The 17551-nt window shown below is 34.0% G+C and overlaps 1 protein-coding gene across 15 annotated transcripts in view; it reads left to right on the forward strand.

The window, feature by feature from the left end:
• FoxP (forkhead box transcription factor P) overlaps positions 1-17551 on the forward strand; it is a 309626-nt gene that overhangs the window by 204606 nt on the left and 87469 nt on the right. For all 15 annotated transcript variants that reach the window (XM_018461137.1, XM_018461138.1, XM_018461134.1 and 12 more), the window contains one exon: positions 636-770. In XM_018461137.1, coding sequence (XP_018316639.1) covers positions 636-770 — 135 coding nt within the window. The remainder of the gene's footprint in view (positions 1-635; positions 771-17551) is intronic.

Below are 17551 nucleotides of genomic sequence, written 5' to 3' on the forward strand. Positions count from 1 at the left end.
CACATTTCGAGATTTCATCACCATTACCACGTTCCGGGATCATGACCGAATACCTCTAAAATACTACATTTAATTATTACTTGTTTATTGTACAGCACTTTTTCTGTATATTTCTGATATCTTTTTATCTTCTACTAATATTTATGTATAACTAGAGATTTCATGCTAAATTTGTATTTGTGTATTATTTTGCAGAGATAGGAAATAAGTTACGCCATTAGTTTTGCTGTTACTTTTTATAATAAAGATTTGGTAATGACGTTGCAACTTTTTATGACGGCAACAGTAACTGACTAAACGCCAAGGTTGTGGGAAAGTTACTTTTAAAATGTAGCGCGTCACCAAGTGCGCGTTGTTTATTGAAAAAAATAACTCATAACAAGTACCGAGTTAAAAGTAACAAATAGAAGTAACGTGTTGATACGTTAATCTCTTAATTATATCGATGTTGACATCAATTCGATGAGTCATCTCTTGCTAGGTTATTACGGATATTGCTACATTATTATTATAATAAATTAAATTGTGATGATAGAAAATACAAATACAGCAATGTTCTCCAAAAGCGCGCTTTATTTATGTAATCGAGTTCGGTGCATAAGAGTGTACTGACGTAACGATGATCGTGATTTCAGGACGATGGCATAATGGATCATGATACAGACGGAGACGGCGCGATCAACTTGTCAACGTCACAGCGACCCTCCGCCGCCACCACCCCTAATGGTGATACTCCCACTTACGGCCAAGATCAACAAGACAACGATCAGGTAAGGAATTAATCCCTGAAGACGATCACAATTTATTAATGTTTATTTTTTATTGTTTTTTTAACACGTCTTGGAGATCACAGGGCCAACAATGATTATTCTTCTAATCTAATCATGCAACAGATTATGACTGAGAGATTATGACTAAGAGATTAGTTCTATATCGACTATCCTATCCTACGATTATTTTCTCTCTATTTGTAGTTTTTATCTTTCTCCTTTTTTAAATGTACATTAATTTTATATAAAATTAAGTACTTATTTGGTAACTGTTACCATGAATTGATATTAAATATAATCGTGAAAAGTCCATATATACATACATAAAAAAATTAAATATATGAAATACTCGCAATGAATTATTCAATCAGATCTAATTCAGTCATTGACACAATATTATGATATTGACTGAATAGTATATTGAAATGCTCTTTGAGAGAGACTTATTGTATTTGAAACATTTTCAAAATATAGAGTGAAACATATTTACTAGTCACAAAAGTATACGAGTGGTTGTTTAGAGAACACAACAATAAAACTGAATTTGCTAATTCAAACAATGAAACAGTCGTTTTTATTGATGACGAAATATGATAACATTCATCCATATAATATCACTAAATATAGCCGCAGCTGTTTATATGTGATAAGGTTCAAGACGTTTAATCCTCACCACATTGTAACACTCTTTTTGTTAATAACATTTGTTGTCAATGTAGCATATGACACGCGTTATCGTGAAGAATCCTAGAAGGAATATCTGTTACGTTACTCTAGTATCTGTGTCGTACTATAGTAAATTTCTACAATCTGATATTGTTTGTCCCAGATATTAACAATCCATGCTAATCTTGTACAAAATTTATTTATTTAACGTACATACTGCGTATCTACATTTCGCAACATTTCGACATATTAATGTCGCATGTGCAAATTAATATTAACACGAATTATTGCAAACATCGATATAATTATATTGTCGATACTGTGGATTACAATGTGACATCAATACTATATTAATATAACGTCCGCTTGTCTTACAAATATCATTGTAGAAGAGATCTTCAAACTGACATTATATCTGCTTTATTTAAATATAATAATGAGATGAAAAAACTTAATATTTAAAATGCATATATTGAAAAGAGATGGTTTATATGTATGTAGAAAAATTGGAATCAATTTTGATTTTATTTTCTTTTAATATGAAATTAATCAAAATACGAATTTAGGACTTCTATTTACTTGTCACTATTATTATATCCTAGATTGTAATGTCAAAAGTGAAAAAATACACGATAAAAATTCTTGCAGAATATATTAATATGCAAATATGTTTTAATAAAACAACACTTATAATCAATAGAACTGACTTGTAAAATATACAATGCTAATTAATAAATAACTATATCCAGAAATAAATTATGCATAACCAGAAACGAAGTAAATTACACTCGCTATGACAAACTGTCAAATTAATAATATATATTAATTTCTTCTTGAAACGTGTAGATAATTTTTAATATATTTTATATATTTTATAAGTTTATTTTATCGATTGCAAATGTTTTATGAAAAAAATATTTCCGTTCAAATCATTAGCAAAAATTTTTACTGTGTATTTTCTCGCTTCTGACGTCACATTCTGAGATAATAGTGGTGAGTGAATATTGAAATAAAAAAATCACAATAAAAAAATGAATATTGCTAATAATAGGAAGAGAATTTCGGGATCATACGGAAAACATCTGCAACAAGTTGGAAGAAGAAAGCTTTGAACTTCTGAGCTAAGTATGACCCGATCGTCTTGAGTGATCATCAGGGTAGAATAGAGCCAATAAAACGAAACAGTGACCTCCGCGCCCTTTTATGCCCCTTTTTCATACTTTTTCACGCGAAGTCCAAATCGAAAACGGAATTGAACGGTCTTCTGCATCCTGTATCGCGACCTGCGAAGTAAACCGATAACGCCTTTTTGGAGCTTTCGTCCCGGAATCTCAGAGGTTTCCGGCGATAAGCCGGCACCAGGCGCGACACTTCGACATTTGACACCCGACTGCCATAAAATCGGACCCCCTGATTTCAAATTCAATTCAAAATCCCGCGCTCGCGCGGACGAACGCAATATACCACCCCGGCAAGCGGTGACGATGGAAACAAATGTTTTATGGCCTTTAAAGCGGCTTTTTCCACGGTTTCGTTTCTGCAAAGAGTATAATATAACTCGCAACGTATGTGTGCCTATATGATATATATATTTTGCAAATCATCTAGCAAATCAATCCGCAAAAGACTGCTTCTTTGTTCCTTCTTTGTTCTTTAATCTATAAATAAATCCACAAATTTTTTTTAGTAAAAATGTAATCTAGGTATATATAATCCATTTTTGAATGTTTCAAAAATACTGACACTCGTATTGCTACTCTTGTATTTGAGACATTACGTTTCTTCTCATCGTTTTAATTGTTCTAATTTTTTTATACTAATCTTCATATACATACACCTTGAAGAGCAAAAGGCAAACTTTATATGCGTCCGACATTAGCCGAGATAATTAATTATAAATGGATAAGCAGGTTTAATACCAGGGACCCGCGTAACACGAAACCGTTTATCGAGTTTTATTTTCGGTTTCCTATTCCCGATGACCCAAGGAGTAAAATCGTGTTTCCCCATCCGAAGGATCGACTATCGAGCTAATATTAAAATGCATGTACCGTATTAATCCTGCCGAGTTTAGCTGAGATATATCAAAATGAATACAGGTCGCGACATTTTATTACGTCCAGGTCAAACCGAAAGAAGAGTATTATCGTTGTTAAGAAATTGTGAATTTCTAATATTGTGTTAAATCGATACAGATTTAATTATTTAATATGATAATTTTTTAACAACAATTAAGTATTTTTTAATTTCTATTTTCTGTTATCTCAATTCTAGAATATGAACTCTGATCTCGAAATAAGTTGCTAAATAAGTTTAATTACTCTGTACTTAATCATATATGCCATATTTATAAATAAATGCACACATTAGCATTTATTCTTGAATAATTTATATAAACACACTTATATCTTTCAGTTTCCTTGCTTAATGTGAATAAAAAGATATAATTACTTTAAATATATATATATATATATATACTAGATATATTTGAAAGCTTATCTGAGAAAGAGCAAAAATCTAAGTAAAAATTAACAGTATTATATATTATAAGTTGAAAATGAGGGACAATTATTTCTAATATTATTTATATCTGTTTATATTTCAATTTATGATTGTTTATATATTTTAATTAATCCATAACAGGAACATATTTTTTGTTAATGGGACATATGGTTTGTTGGATTGACACTCTCATAAAAAATTTTTTATTATATTAGTTTTGGAAGAAGTTTTGAAATTTTTTCAACTAATATTAAAAAATTGCAATACTTGAACTTGGTATAAATATAGTATGATAATTAGCCTACATTTAAAAAACAAAACTGAGAAAAGTAAAATTGTGAAACATATAATTGGTTCAAATCATTACTATTTAAAATTAAGAAAAATTGAGAAATTTAAAAATTAAAAACATTTTCCAGGGTCATTCATCATATGAGTTTCAGTTATTGCATAAATTATTATTGACCAAAGATTTCAAATTATTATAGTTTTGAAAATCAAAGTGTTCCCATTCTTCACGACCACGCAGTTTCCCACATACGAGCAATGTTCTAACGAATTGGAGTACGTGAAAGTGTCGCGGCAATTACATTCTCTCGTAACGAAGTCACGAAGATATCAGAGTCTCAATGGCGAGGCACGTAGACACCTCGACACTTCGACTTCGTGCTTCTCTCCGTCTTCTCCTGCCTACCGATCCTTACACCCGGTAACCGCAGTAGAACCATATCATCCCTCACGACGTTCTTAGACTACCGCGTCACTCTGAACCCTCGCAGCCGACTCTCGACTCTCAAGAACTCCTTAAATTATAAACAGTGTCAGGCCGCAGTACTTCGATCGCAGCCGTGGTTCGAACGCAAACTTGGCTTCCGATTGTTCGTATCGGAACAACTTCGATTCAGTTGTTAGATACTATGCGGGTATCACAGGTGTTATGCCCGTTTTCGCAATTGAAAATCTATTTTGAAAAACTAGCACATTTGCTCAAACTGCAATGATAACTGCGTTATTCGGTGCTCGACTGAACATGGGATTTTCTATTTACATTCGATACACTTTTGACTTTATAACTTTTTTTTTATTTATATCGTTTATTCTCGTGGAAATGTTAAAATATTATCAGATAAAATATTGTCAGAACTTTTTGACTAGATCGAATTGTTCAGATTTATTGATGTAGTTTTTCGATAAATGCGTATAAAAAATTTCAACTATCAATGCCTTCTGACGAAAATCTAGGTTTTTAATTAATCAATTTTGCAGCAATAGATGTGTAAAATTTTATTATATTTTTTAATGATAAAAATATTAATTCTGTATGAAAACAGGTTTCCTGCGGATAAAAATTCTGGTTATATTGACGTAATATCTCATTTGACATGGCATAGAATCTTAACTTCTGCTTAACTTTCCGACCGGTTAATAAGTTAAGTACAGAATCGCCTTGAAGTTCTGCATAGAGATTGCAAATAATTGACTCAACGGGACAATTGTCGACATTAACCTAACCCATTACTTGGAAAGCTAGCGAGATTCTACGAAGTTACTGAGTCTATCAAGATTGCTTCAAGTGTGACACAATGGAAGTAAGGAAATCGCGGTCGAATCGTAAGACGGTCAGCAAAAGTCAATGGTTACCCAAAACTCGATCCCAAAACGATCACGCCAACTTCATAAAGTCGTAAGATCTCGAAGTTCGCTGATGTTCGATTCAATCGACACTTCCTTTCTCCACATTTAAAATAAGAGTAAAATAGCTCTAAGGATTGTACAAAGACTTTCATATACCGAAACTTATAACACTCATTCAAGATTTATAAGAGAAATCCAAATAGTTCTCCGACTATTATGACTAATTATTAACACTACTTATCCAAGTAGTAAGCATTAATCTATAGTTTTAGATTTTAATCGTTGTTTTTGCAAGCTGAGTATAGACATTCATACACATTTAGTATATATATATATATATACATATATGAGTATATACAAGAAGTAATATAGAAGGCTTCCAAAATATCCCGTATATAACGCGCCAGCCTACCGATAAGAGAATCTTTATTTACACAAGCAACGACCGAGCAGATGTACGGTGTCGCATGTGTAACGTAAGTTTTACGTGTATGGTGTGTATGGTACGTATACACATCAACGTAATATCCTCTTTTACAATCTACATGCGTGCATCCAGAACTTTCTAGCTCATTTGTGTATCAACACAGAGAGAAAAAAAATTTGTCATAACTTTAAAAGGGATTACAAAATTTATAATTATCAAATTTGTCTGCTGTTTACAGCAAACAAATTTGCATATTTGACAAATATTTTGCATTTGTTGCAAATAATTTTTCTAACAAGTACAAAAATAAATATTTGTTACGCCTGCAAATAATTCGCGATCCCTATATGTGCAAATAAATTTACCGTCATGGCATAGAATTGGCGTTCATACCAAATTTTTTTCTCTCTGTGAATGTGACATCACTTTCTCACACTACTTATATTATTTTTATTAATCTTTATTTTGCCAGTTATTGCTGTTATTGCTTATAAGATAATGCTGTTTATCAGATGATCTCGTATTGTGCACAACGGAGGGATTACGAAGATTGCCGTACAGTTATTTTGAAATGGTTCTTTCGAAACAATATAGATATATCGTTTTATCGTTAGAAATAACAAGTTTAAAATTATATATTGTATTTCTCGAATAAGTTAGTACGACATTTATAATCGTCGCTATCTTTCCATCAGGAAGAGAGCTTCACCTTTCACCTTTTTCGAATAAAAATTCTGAATTATTCCTGATACTAACAATCGCGTGATGCCCGTTTGAATACACATTCGCTCGTGTATTCAATAATTTGCCATCGCGTGGCATTTCAAAATTAAAACAAACTTTCATCGTGAATGACGTTCGATATTTCATTAGATTCCTCACTCCGTTTATCTCCAGTTAATATCCAAACGCTCGGAGAATCCAAAGGATCTCCAGAGCGGAAGTATTCGCGTTCCTTGAAATGCAAAAAGGGGTTGCGAGGACGGGCGCGAAGGATGAATAAACGAATGGATTGGAAGGGCGAGAACGGGGATTAAAAAAAGAAAGACAGAATAGCGGGAGAGGAAGAGACGAGCATCGATGAAAGACAACCGAGTTCTCACTTCCCGCTCCAGTTTTACAGATCGCAAATTGCGGATAGGCTGTCCTTCCCAATCAGGCAGCTTGGCATTCCCCTTGCCGACCAATTCTTCTTTTCCAGCTTTCCCTCGTGCCATTTCTCTGCCTCCTCCCTTACCCTCGCAACCTATAAGCGGCTCGCATCCTCTCCTCTTCCGGCGAGGCCGTAACTTTTACGTAACACGCTTCGCTATGAATATCGATGCCGGTGGAGTTAAGGAGAGCTCGCTTTTCTGTAATTGAAAGAATTTTTGTCGTGCTGAGCCAGCTGGCCGGGGTATAAAAGGTCTCGGATCAGAGCACTCCGTAGCTCTTGCGCGTTGAAGAACTCTGCGGTACGACGTGAGCGACGAGGATTTTAATAAATTACCGAAACGGGTGGATTTGGGTGGCCTTTATTCTCCTCTTGGGGCCTTGCATCGTCGGGGATGGAAATTCCTTTCCGAGAGTAGTGATCTGGTTTGCTTCTGGTCTGATTAGGCTCGTTTGCGCCGGGTGCTGCTAGGAACTCTCGAAGTGGGAATTGTTTCGCCCTCCCCAGGTTACTTTGCTAGAGTATGTATGTCGAACGTGAATCAGCTTGACGAAAGCGATTAATAACGTTTTCTCTAAAAAAGTATTAATGATTCTTAATTATTCTTTACATCAATGTTCTTATTACAATTAGAGATTAAATTAAAAGTGCCTGTGATAAATATCAAATAAATTTTAACAAATTTAAAATTATACTTCTATAATTGTAAAAATGTATCTATAATACAATTGTTAACAGTTGTTCTTAAATTATATAAAAGATAATATCTTTTTACGACACGTGTTTAAAATAATAATGAAAGTTATTAGAGCTAAGGAATAATGACCTCGTTAGTTTAACTACAGTCCCTGGCCACATTATTATGACCATTGTTGAATTTTACGATATTTTTATGATAAGTTGGCAAATTTTTATAAAAAGTGGTAGAAAGATTTGTATTTCATGTGGCAATACTGTTTTTTAAATTACTGTGCATGCAACTCTAACATAGATCGCCATTTTGACATGTGTCAACTGTTTAACCATGCCGAAGTTACATATAGCTTCTATTTAGAACACTTTGTCTCGTGATGTAAATTGTTAATATTAATAAAATATAACGGTAAGTAATAAATATAAATTGTTAAACATGTTAATAAAACATAAATAAATAAGTTAAACATAAGTTAAATAATAACTTTTGTTTAACTTATTTATTTATGCTTTATTAACATGTCTAACAACAATTTATATTTATTTTGCTTTTTTGTTTACTGTATTTTATAATAAAATATAATTGATTTAACATTGCCAAGTTGTAATTAATTGATTAGACATAAAATTGTTCAATGAATTCATCATAATATTTAAAATTTAACCAAATAGAAAAGAGTGCAAAAAGATAAGGTGGTCATAATAATGTGGCCAGGGACTGTATGTTCGTTCTTTTGATGGTCCCCTAAGAAATTCTTATTGCGAAACATCGTGCTATTTATAGAAGTCATGATTATCTTTAGAGCGCTCGTTATTTCACGGAGTGGGAAGTTACGATAGTAACAACTGTTGTTGTTTGCATCATCGTGTATCTAATGAGTATAAGAACTAATGAAATGGTAATAACAGGTTAGTGTGAGAAAATTTGTAACACGATAACTCCTGCGTTTGCTTCGTAATGGGAAGGTCTTTTCTTTGAATTGGTTTTGGTCGATATAGTTTATACGTACATATGAATTCTTTATGGCATGATAATCGTCGGAGTTATAGGTCATAAGACGAATTCGAAGAGACAAGTCGAAAGTCAAGGAAACTTGAGCTACACAAATAATGAAGAAAAAACGTTGTCATATAAAAGATAGAAAAAATATAAATGAACAGGCAAAGAGTGAAATGTAAATATTATATAAATTAACATTTATGAATTAATTACATAATGATAAATATGGTGATGGGATTATATTAACATTCATAATTATAGGTATTACAATATATCAATTTTTTCTACATTAAACGATAATTGATATGCTTGAAATTTATGATGTACAATGCGAGTGATCGCGATAAGTATAGTTAAAATATCATGGGATTTTCGAGTTGCTTAGAAATATACTCCAACATAAAGTTAATTTCTCTCAATTTGCTGATTTCTCAAAACTTGTAATCAAACCTAAGAAGAGACTAATGAATGCCTGACGCATGGTAGTGGTGGCGAAGTCGGAATTCGATAGCAAGACTGAAGTCAGAAACTCATGGAATGCCATAGTATAGCGCGACGTCTCATGTAGTCTTCCAAGTCTTGGTTTTATCTGCATTATTAACCGGTCGAAACCTCACGACTGTGTACTTAAATCCAATCTAGAAATCTCACCCTTCTAGTCTCCCACTTCTCTAACCTCGGAGAGAAAGCAAAGGTCGACGGAGACTGGCAAGGGCGATTACCCTCCATTATTCACACGCTCGGTTCGTATCGCTGAGTGATACCTGAGAGAAACTTGTCGAACATCCTTCTAATGTTCAGTGATACATCGAACTACATTGCATCATCATTCGCTCGCTATTGTTTCGTTATTGGCATAATTTATTTGGAAAGATTAATTTCTTACATTCTTATTTTTTGTATTAAGCACTATTTGATATTTTGCTGGCAATTTTAACTGTTTATTTAAGTGCATGATTTTTTTAACGTATTTTTTATTAATTAATATTTCATTTCGTTGTCATTTTTTTATGAATTTAATTAAAAAAAACAGTCAACAAGTTGATTTCTTTCTTAATAATCTGCTTATTCACAATAGTATTTATAATTGGAAATTGACTGAATGAATATTATTTATCGAAAGATCACAACTGACTCATAAGTTAAGAAATTATTTCTTATTTAAATATTCCAAATATAGTGAACAAATATTATTATTACGGTCGATACATCGACGACGTGATTCCCACAGTTTGAACGATCAGCTTAACGTTGATTGACAAAACTAAGATCTCCATGTGCCACCTGAAATAACTCGCGGCAACATCGTGACCAAAACATTTCTCGTCTGTGACTATATCATCGGAATCATGGCAAATGTCGATGACTCGTTTCTCGTCAAGACGTAAAACAATTTTATAATATTGCCACGCACATATTTTACACCTGAAATAATCGGTTCTTTGTTTCTCGTGACCCATAAAGAATTGCCTCGAGATATCAACTTGATAATTTATCAATATCGTACCATATAACTATAAACACTGAGTAAAATATTCGGTTGCATATATAAATCGAGATTGTAAATCTAGATAAGTTGAAGGCATTTTAGATCGGATATCTAATTATTTAGCTGAATCTAATTGTTTGGTTGAATTGAAAATGTTTTGTACCATTCGGAGAATTGTGATACCACAGAATAAAATGAATTTAATGCAGAAAAGAGCAATGATTTTTCTATAAAGATAGTAAAAGTTACAGACGAGAAAAATATAATTTTATTTATGTGTTAATAATAATTTTATAGTACAAAGATCCTAATTTATTTTCTGTTTGTGTCTTTCGTGAAGAGAATGTTATGATTTCTCGTTTAAAACTGTAAGAGATAAGGCAAGCGTTAAGGAAAATATATATTTTTGTTTTGAAGATATTGGTTTTGTTGATTATATTAAAACAACATTTTAGTGCGTGCATGAAGCAACTGACCATATGAAAAAAAGGAAGCAATAAGTTACCTTAATTCTGTGATATCTCTACATCTGTTCATTTTTATCACGGTCACGACATGCGTTCTGTCGTTTTTCCTTATCACGCTTGTCATTGGTTACCAGTGGCGTGGGAATTGGAATATCCGATTTCTTTCGAGCTCCATTTTGAAGAATCTACTTCCGACGCTTTCATTCATATGCAATACTGTTCTCCAGATTTGGTTCCTTGACTATTTCTTGAAAGAACGTACGTCCAATTCTAGGATTGAGTTGACGGGTCTATATCCCATTTTATCTGTTCTTTTAAGTAAAATTACGATAATTTGATGATCGTGTTAAATGACAGCTATAAGAAACTGGTTCATTATTTAGATAGCAAGCGAAAATGATAAAAATTTGTTTTCATAAAATTTACAGTATATGAATATTACTTTACTTCAAAAATCCTGATTATATTATCAATAATAAATCCATATTGAGCAGAACTAAGTGTCATATTTTAATTAAATCGATATATTTATTAATAAAACACAAGATCGCTTTAAACTCAGTCTACTTTTATCAAAGATAGAATATGCAATATCTTACAAAAGATACTTAATTATGTATTGAAATCTTTTTGAAATATTATTATTTTACTATTATTATAATTATCTATTTTTTAAATAAATGATATCGTGAAAGAATAAATTGACAATGATACTTATTTATATATTTAATTTGTTCATAAAAAATGATTATTATAACTTTAATATAATTATTCTTATGCATTTCATAATTATAGATACATATTACGATTTTTTATTATCATTATTACTGTTCTTTATTAGAACGATAAATATATTCGAAATCTTTCAAGTTATTCTACACGATAGCAAATAAAAGTAGAAAAAAAATTTGCAGAAGAAAGAAGTATGACTATTTCATGTAATTATGTCATAAAGTTCTCTTATCGTTATTGAAAACTGCACTTCTTGTCTTTGCGACATGACTCTTCGCGTGTTGTGAAGGTATCTTCGTATATCGCGGGTAGAAGAAAGGAGTCTCGGACTAAGAGCTTCCCGAGAATACCCAGTTCTCAGACAGTGAAACTTAATTAAAAGCACGCGCGATGATTATTTGCGTAGCCGCCGTTCATCGTTTATTTTGGAAATTGCGTCGCTTAGACAACGCTTTCTCACGAACGGGTTTGGAATCCTTTTCGATATAGCCGCACGGAATGCTCTTTGAAAAGAGCTTTCTGAGAATTTAGGTACGGTATAGATGAATTTGAGAAGGCAAGTTTTTGTAATGCCTCAATCAATAATAACTAAATAAACGGATAGTTTGAAAAGAAAAAGTAGAAAGTTAAATAAGTAATATTGCCTTTTGAATTGGAATAATTTTGAATTATTTGAAAAACTTATATCTCTTCTATTTTCAAGATAGGTTGTAAAATTAACATACAAAATCCATTATAAAGAAATCAGTCAATCATAACAGCTAACTTCATAGGTTTAACGAAATTATAGAGAGTATATTCTGAAAAGATCTTGGCGGGCTAATCTACATAATTTCGCGCATAGGATTAATTCTGTTTATCATTTATTTAGCATCTTTTCTTTAGTACAAGAATTATTTCAATTAAATAATTTTATAATGGTTTCAAGTAAAATTGGCGAAATAATCAAAAGAGAGATCTGTCGATGTACAATTGAAAACGCCGTGGCACTCGTGTTAGACGCTTAAGAGATGAAGGGGTTATCACTCCCTGCTGGAGGAAGAGAGAGAGGGAAAGAGATCTATACGCGCGCGCGAGAGAGAAAGGGTGCGATGAAGCCGCGATGGGGTACAGTCGAGGGGGGAGGAGGCGAAGCGTCGGCTAGAATAAACACATAGATGTTTTCTTTGTTCCTCTAAACTAAACAACCAACGAGGAATCTAAACAGAGGCCAGAACCCAAATTCAATTTGGTCGCCGCCTCCGTCTCTACCTTCAGCTGTTCTACGGACGAAAGGTATCCCTCCCCCTCCCTCCCCGATCCTGCGCCCTATCTGTCCATTTCACCCTTATACACTTAACGCTGCTGCAGGACGGTACCTAATATTTACCACGCCTCTCTTATACCGGATAACCGACCTCGCACACGCACGCACTTGGCCCTTTTAAACAATACGCGCTAATGCACTCTGCGTATGCGAGTTTCGGATAGACAGACATCATTTGATGTGATTATCTCATAGGTCTTTCTTCATTTCAATAACCATTTTGAAAGATATCTCGAACATACATTAATTATATCATATATTAAACTATATAATTTTTGTTGTTGACCTAAAACTATACTTAAACTATATAATTTTGTACGCTGCTACATGTGTCCTTTTGTTAATATATGTGCTAAGACTATGATTAGATCAAAGCCATCGGGATTGAGTTTTTGTCATGAAACAGATAAATAAATTTAAAAGAGATAGGATGTATACAGAATTTACAAGAAATCCACAAATAATTAAATAAATCAATTTATTGAAGTCTACAACGTTGCATGCAAACTCGTTGTACTGAACAAATAGGTTTCTTTTATCCGATACAAACAATTGTCGAAGAGGCAATTCTGAGCGAAGCAGTTTATCAATAATATCACAAGATTATACAAATATTTGCCATCCGCTCTCTTTTATTACTGCGCAACGATATTCATATATATCGCAGAGGCGAGGAGATGGAGGAGCCTCGTTTGCTTGTATCAAGATCGATCGGGAAAAAATCGTTCTCCTTTTTTCTGTCCTCGCTATCGTGGGCGGACAACTCTTCTGCATGTGCTAGCGGAAATCCATTCATTTCGATATTTAACTGCCGCTGCGCCGTTTATTCCGTAACCTAGCGCGATCACGTATCTGATATCAGTCGGCGCGGCGACGCGGCGATACGTGCGAAAGGTACGTACGTCAATACGTTGGACGGCAAGAAATTATAACAACGGAGCAAAAGTCTATTAGGATTTTCATTTCCTGAATAAATAAAACTCGTCGAATCGTTTAATACGCCGGGGAGGAATTCGCACGTGCATGCGCTAATCCCTGCTTTCCTCGTCGGGGATAGGAACGTGTATGAGCATACGCTCACGCGAATGTGTACCGGCGGCGGTACCTGTGCGTGTAACTAAAGCTTGATTCACATCGAGGTATACCTATCTTATTCGTCGATCCGTATCCACTCGTATGGATGGACTTCACAATAAAGTTCTAGACAAAAAAAATTTTACTTTAAAAATACCTTGGTGACTGAATGTGAATTGACAAATTGACGTCTACTACTTGGAACAAATGTGAAGATACATGTTTTGCGATTGATTAATCACGATTCAGACGTTGAACATAAATATTTTGGATAAATAATGTAATTATTTGTCCAGTCAAAGTATTGCCTGCGGAATCGACCTACTTTTCTTCGCGACGATATAATTTTATTTCATGCATACCTACTTTTATCTGAATTAAGATATGTTATTGCTAGTTGATTATATATAAAATTTGACTATGTGGTAAGACAAAGACTGTACAAACTGAATTTAATTTTGGGCACATGATTTGATTATCAGAAGTGATGGTGCGACAAAAGTATAACATTAGTTCATTATTTCTTATAAATGCTTATGTTAGTATTAAAAGAATTTATTTATGTTAGAGTTACCAAAAAAATATTGCTACTATCAATGTGCATTTTTAAATGATCACATCAAGAATCCTTAATTCTGGCAATGTAAAATTTTTTGTCTATAGTCTGAGTCTTCAGTGCACGTTTTTATATCATTCTAAACTATATAAAAATCTGAAAAAATTCTTACATACTTGTGGAAGCTTTAACAAGTTTTATTATCACAGATTGTATGTTGGATTGTATTTTACTTATTTTTTCAAAATTAAATTTATTTAGCAGAATTCACAATTAACCCTCGCGAGATCGCGGTATATCTGAGAGATACATATACAATGTGTTTATAAATATCTTTAAATAGTGTCACTATTGACCTATTGAATAAATAGTAGCTGTTATATGAGTCATTAAGATTTTAACAGCATATCATATATGATCGGACAGGCAATTGAGATTATATTACAGTATCGCATAGAAAAATACAAATTTTGATAGATTGTAGTTATTTCAATAAAATATAACATTTTCCATGCATTCATATTGTTTTTTTTTTCACAGAAGATAACCCTACAGAACCGATTTAAGATATTTGTATATCTTTCAAATATACATCGCAACCTTTGGTGTTAAATAGAAGACCGCGACCTCTCGAGGTTTTAAAAAAAATCAACTGTCTTTAAAGTGTAATATTGCAGATACAGGGTTAAGAATTATACAAGGCAAAGAGATATGCAAATCAGGAAAAATATTTTTGGTTGAATATTTTGTCTTGGAAATCTGTAGGCTTTATAATTTCTTTTTCACAATTTTATATTTCCTATATGATCTAACTGCGCAAAGATAATTGGAATAATCGTGTGTAGAGTCTCGTTGAGAGTTTACGGCTGAATGCAGCGTGCCCCGCGGAACTTCGCGAGTTCAGAATCGAGGAAAGATCGAATGCCATACCGTGGCTGCGTGCGGATTGTTGAAGGACAGCCTCGGCGGTAGTAGCAGCGAGTCCGAGAAAAAAAGGGAAGTGAAATTAAAAAGTATCCTCTCACAGAGCGGTGCGGCCGTCGTGGAGGCAACGTGTAGGTCCTTCTCATCCCTTGCCCCGAATAAACGCGTACATCCTCTATTCTCCCTTGTAATAATCCCTTCCGGTTAATCTGCTCCAATGTAGCCTGCAGCGAGTATCCGATGAACATCGTACATACCCCCCATCCAGTTGCACGTCGGCAAAAGTACCGGCTTCCTGCGCCGGTACACACTTCACATTGTAGGGTAGAACCACCCTCCCCATCTCCCGTATTTCTCCGTGAAAAACGAGTAAATAAATACAAATGTGCGGAACTCGCACGGTCCACCACTGAAGAAGAGAATGTTACACGTTCTTGCCGAAATCGCCTAAAGCAGAAAATGTATTTCAAAAGGAAAAGCTTCAGTTTACTTAACAAATTACAATACATAAAGCACACAGTTAGAAAATATATTTGTGTTAAATTGAACATATTTTACATATTCCAAATTGTCCCCAAAATTTTTGTGTTAATTTAACATAAACTGATGAGGAAGTAACACAAATATTATATAAAAAATTAACTTAAAAAATAACACTAACACAATTTGTGAACAAATTGTGAAAGCATATTTCTTCTGAAACATTTACATGTTAAATTAGCACATTTTCTTTATTTATTAGAACTTCACTTTACATTTTATTTATTTCTTAGAATTGACGTTTTAAAATTCATTATTTTTGTGTTAATTCTTCGTTTATTCATAATACATAAATATTAATTTTATTGAAAAATTATGTATCTATAATTCACTTACAAATTGTATCAGTGTTACTTTTTTTGCTAAATTTTTTTCACATAAAATTTGTGTTACTTCCTAACATATTCATTTTGTACTAAATTAATAAAAAAATTTAAGTGGACTATTTGAGACACGTCAAATATGTTAAATTTAATTAATTTTTCAATTTTTTGTGTACAAGCAGCAATTTTTAAATCTACATAGAAGAACGAGAAAGAGAGATTGCTCGTTTTGTAGTTGCTCGTTTCTATTGAATAAAAAATAAGCGACTCGATTTATTTCACGTTTTATTGAATTGTGATGAGAGCACGAAGCGGGAAGTGCTAAGAAAGTGAAAGAGAAGAGGTTGAAAGGTGGAGAGCAAGTCCGCACAAAAAAAGCGCGAGAAGCAGGTAGCTCTTGGTACTTTTCTTGTTCCATGTAAATAATGTACATTGACGAACAAACGGCTGAAATTATAAATGAGAAATGAGAAAGAGACATGATTTTCTGCAGTGCGCCAGCTAAACAGAAAATGTGCTATATCTATAAACAAATATATATAATACCTATATGTATATCATGGTTTAGGAGGAACACGATGTTCATTCGCCAGTCCTGGGCAAAGAATGTTAAGTAGTCCAGTGCGCGTTCCCCTTTTGCTCTCCCGTCTCCCTGCTTCTCCTCTGGCCACCTCCTCCGTCGATCCTTCTGATATTTTCATCTATCCGTGTAAATGTACTTAGCGTGCGCGCAAGCTGCCGAGCCGGCAAGCTTTATTACGTGAATTTGGAAACGCTGTAAGCGACTGAAGGGGGATGAGCTCTGGAAGGGTGTACAGAGGGAAGATATACGTTTCGCCGGTTTCGCGCGCGGCGGTAGCGCAAATGGGGTGCAGGGGGTGGTCGGCGGCGGGTGGTCGCGAGAGGGTGGCGACTGGATAGCCGCTGTACCGTGCCAGCTCTGAGAGACCGGCTCTTCATCCCAGTGGATATGCATTTTCCGTTTCCAACCCTCTCCGCGCCATTCCTCACAAGCCGCTTCTCCGTGCTATCCTCTGTCGGTTCCTCTTATTGCTCTCTCATACTTACTGGATCGTAGATGAGCGGCGCGATAGACGGTATGCATGCGTATATGCGCACGGAAGCGCGGGAGTACTGTTAATTCGGTTTACGAGCTCCTATTAGGAATATAAGGGAAACTAACGACCGGCGTGGTGCGCCATTTCGAAGTTGAGATGAGTGCGCTGCGTTGCATGCACACACTCTCGAAAGAGGGAGAAAGGGAAAAGGATAGCTAAGTGAGGCTGTCCTTCAA

The sequence above is a fragment of the Mycetomoellerius zeteki genome, unplaced genomic scaffold (assembly GCF_001594055.1).
Source record: "Mycetomoellerius zeteki isolate Tzet28-1 unplaced genomic scaffold, Tzet1.0 scaffold12, whole genome shotgun sequence".
NCBI lineage: Eukaryota > Metazoa > Arthropoda > Insecta > Hymenoptera > Formicidae > Mycetomoellerius > Mycetomoellerius zeteki.